At 34.7% G+C, this 2,033-nt stretch overlaps 1 protein-coding gene across 1 annotated transcript; it reads right to left on the reverse strand.

Moving 5' to 3' along the window:
* Positions 1 to 361: 361 nt before the first annotated feature.
* LOC141590481 (uncharacterized) lies at positions 362 to 979 on the reverse strand. Its single transcript, XM_074411072.1, has one exon. The coding sequence runs from the start codon at positions 977 to 979 to the stop codon at positions 362 to 364; it is 618 nt and encodes a 205-aa protein (XP_074267173.1).
* Between the last annotated feature and the right edge of the window lie 1,054 nt (positions 980 to 2,033).

Genomic DNA, 2,033 nt, shown 5'->3' on the forward strand with positions numbered 1-2,033 from the left:
AATATTTTTTTTTATAACATATCTATAATGTATAATTATAAGTTACTTGGTCCATTTAGTAGTTGCGAGAAGTTAATTCTAGGTGATTTGTGCATATAATAACTATCGACTATTGGTATTGTCCAAAAATGATAAAAAAAAATATAATGTAGTAAGTTATGATGGGTCAAAATAAGTAGTTTTGCTAATCGAGTCGGGTCGAGTCAAAATTAGTCGCAACTTTGTCTTTTCTAATAAAAAGAAGTTTACAAAAATAAAAAAAACTTGGCATATCCATCTAGTATTTTTATATTACTGTCAGGATATTACATTCTACCCTCCTTAAAAATAAGTTTTGTCCCAAAACTTTAATTACCTTGGTTTAGAACAAATGGGGGTACTTGTTTTTCATTTCTAGTTCTGTTTCCCATGTTGCTTCTGACATATCATGGCGAGACCATAAAACTTTCACCAATGGAATAGGTTTATTACGAAGAATTTTCGTCTTTCGATCTAAAATTTGAATTGGCAGCTCTTCGTAGGTAAGATCTTCCCTAACTTGTAAAGGTGGTATGTCAATAATATGACCAGGATCAGGGATATATTTCTTTAAAAGTGAAACATGGAAAACGTCATGTATCCTTGACAATTCTATCGAAAGATGAAGTCGATATGCCACACTTCCAACTCTTTCATTTATTTCAAAAGGCCCTATGTATCTTGGACTCAATTTTCGTTGCTTCCCAAAGCTTATTACTCCTTTCGTAGGTGATACTTTGAGAAATACGAAATCTCCCTTTTGAAATTCTAATGGTCGTCTCTTGGGGTGAGCATAACTCTTTTGACGACTTTGTGTGATTCGCATTTTCTCTCGTATGATTCTTACTTTATCAGTTATCTCTTGTATCAGATCTAGTCCAGTTATTTTGGATTCATCAATATCACTCCAACATAATGGTGTTCTACACCTTTGTCCATACAAAGCCTCATAGGGAGCCATACCAATACTAGCATGATAACTGTTATTGTAAGAAAACTCTATTAAGAGTAAGTGTTGCTCCCATGATCCTTGAAAATCCAAAAACACACGATCTTAATAAATCTTCCAAGGTTTGGATGGTTCGCTCAGTTTGACCATTTATCTGTAGGTGGAAGGCGGTACTAAAGTTAAGCTTAAATCCCATCGCTGTTTGAAAACTTTTCCAGAACTTGGCTAAAAAATTTGTATCTCTATCCGATATAATGGTTGTGGGAACTCCGTGTAATCTCACTATTTCTTTTATGTATTTCTTAGCTAGTTGTTCTGAGTTCCATGAAGTCTTAGTGGCTAAAAAGTAAGCACACTTGGTTAGTCTATCTACTACTACCCATATTTCATTCATTCCTTGGGATGTTAAGGGTAGTCCTATCACAAAATCCATAGCAATTGACTCCCATTTACATGTAGGAATATTTAGGGGTTGTAAAAGTCCTCCGGGTCTTTGATGTTCTATCTTTACTTGTTGACAGGTTACACATTTTGCGACAAAATCTGCTATTTCTTGCTTCATATTGCTCCACCAAAATGTATGTCGAATATCTTTACACATCTTGTTTCCCCCGGGATGTATCGAATATCGTGACTTATGTTCTTCGTTCAAAATCTTTTCTTTGATAGCTTTTGAATTTGGTACACAAATGCGATTTTGAAACCAAAGCGACCCATCTTCTTGAATAACAAAACCTGGTGCTTTTCCTCTTTGTATATCCTTTCGAATTTTCTCAATTTGGGGATCCGTTCCTTGGGCTATTTTTATTTCATCCTTCAAGGTTGGTCTTATTTCTAAGGCTGCCATATAGCCACTTAGATCACCAATAACCATTTCTATATCTAGTATGTTCATGTCTTGCAGGATGCGAGGTTCTTTTACCGTAAACATGTTTAGAGTGGAAAAAGATTTTCGACTAAGTGCATCAACTACCACATTAGCTTTACTAGGATGATATTGGATATCTAAGTCATAATCTTTGATAAATTCAAGCCATCTACGTTGTCTCATATTTATCTCCTTCTA

Source organism: Silene latifolia, chromosome 7 (assembly GCF_048544455.1).
Source record: "Silene latifolia isolate original U9 population chromosome 7, ASM4854445v1, whole genome shotgun sequence".
Taxonomy (NCBI): domain Eukaryota; kingdom Viridiplantae; phylum Streptophyta; class Magnoliopsida; order Caryophyllales; family Caryophyllaceae; genus Silene; species Silene latifolia.

Bases quoted from the DNA above. Each gene is read 5' to 3' on its own strand.
- LOC141590481 (XM_074411072.1), bottom strand. From the start codon at position 979: ATGGCTCCCTATGAGGCTTTGTATGGACAAAGGTGTAGAACACCATTA.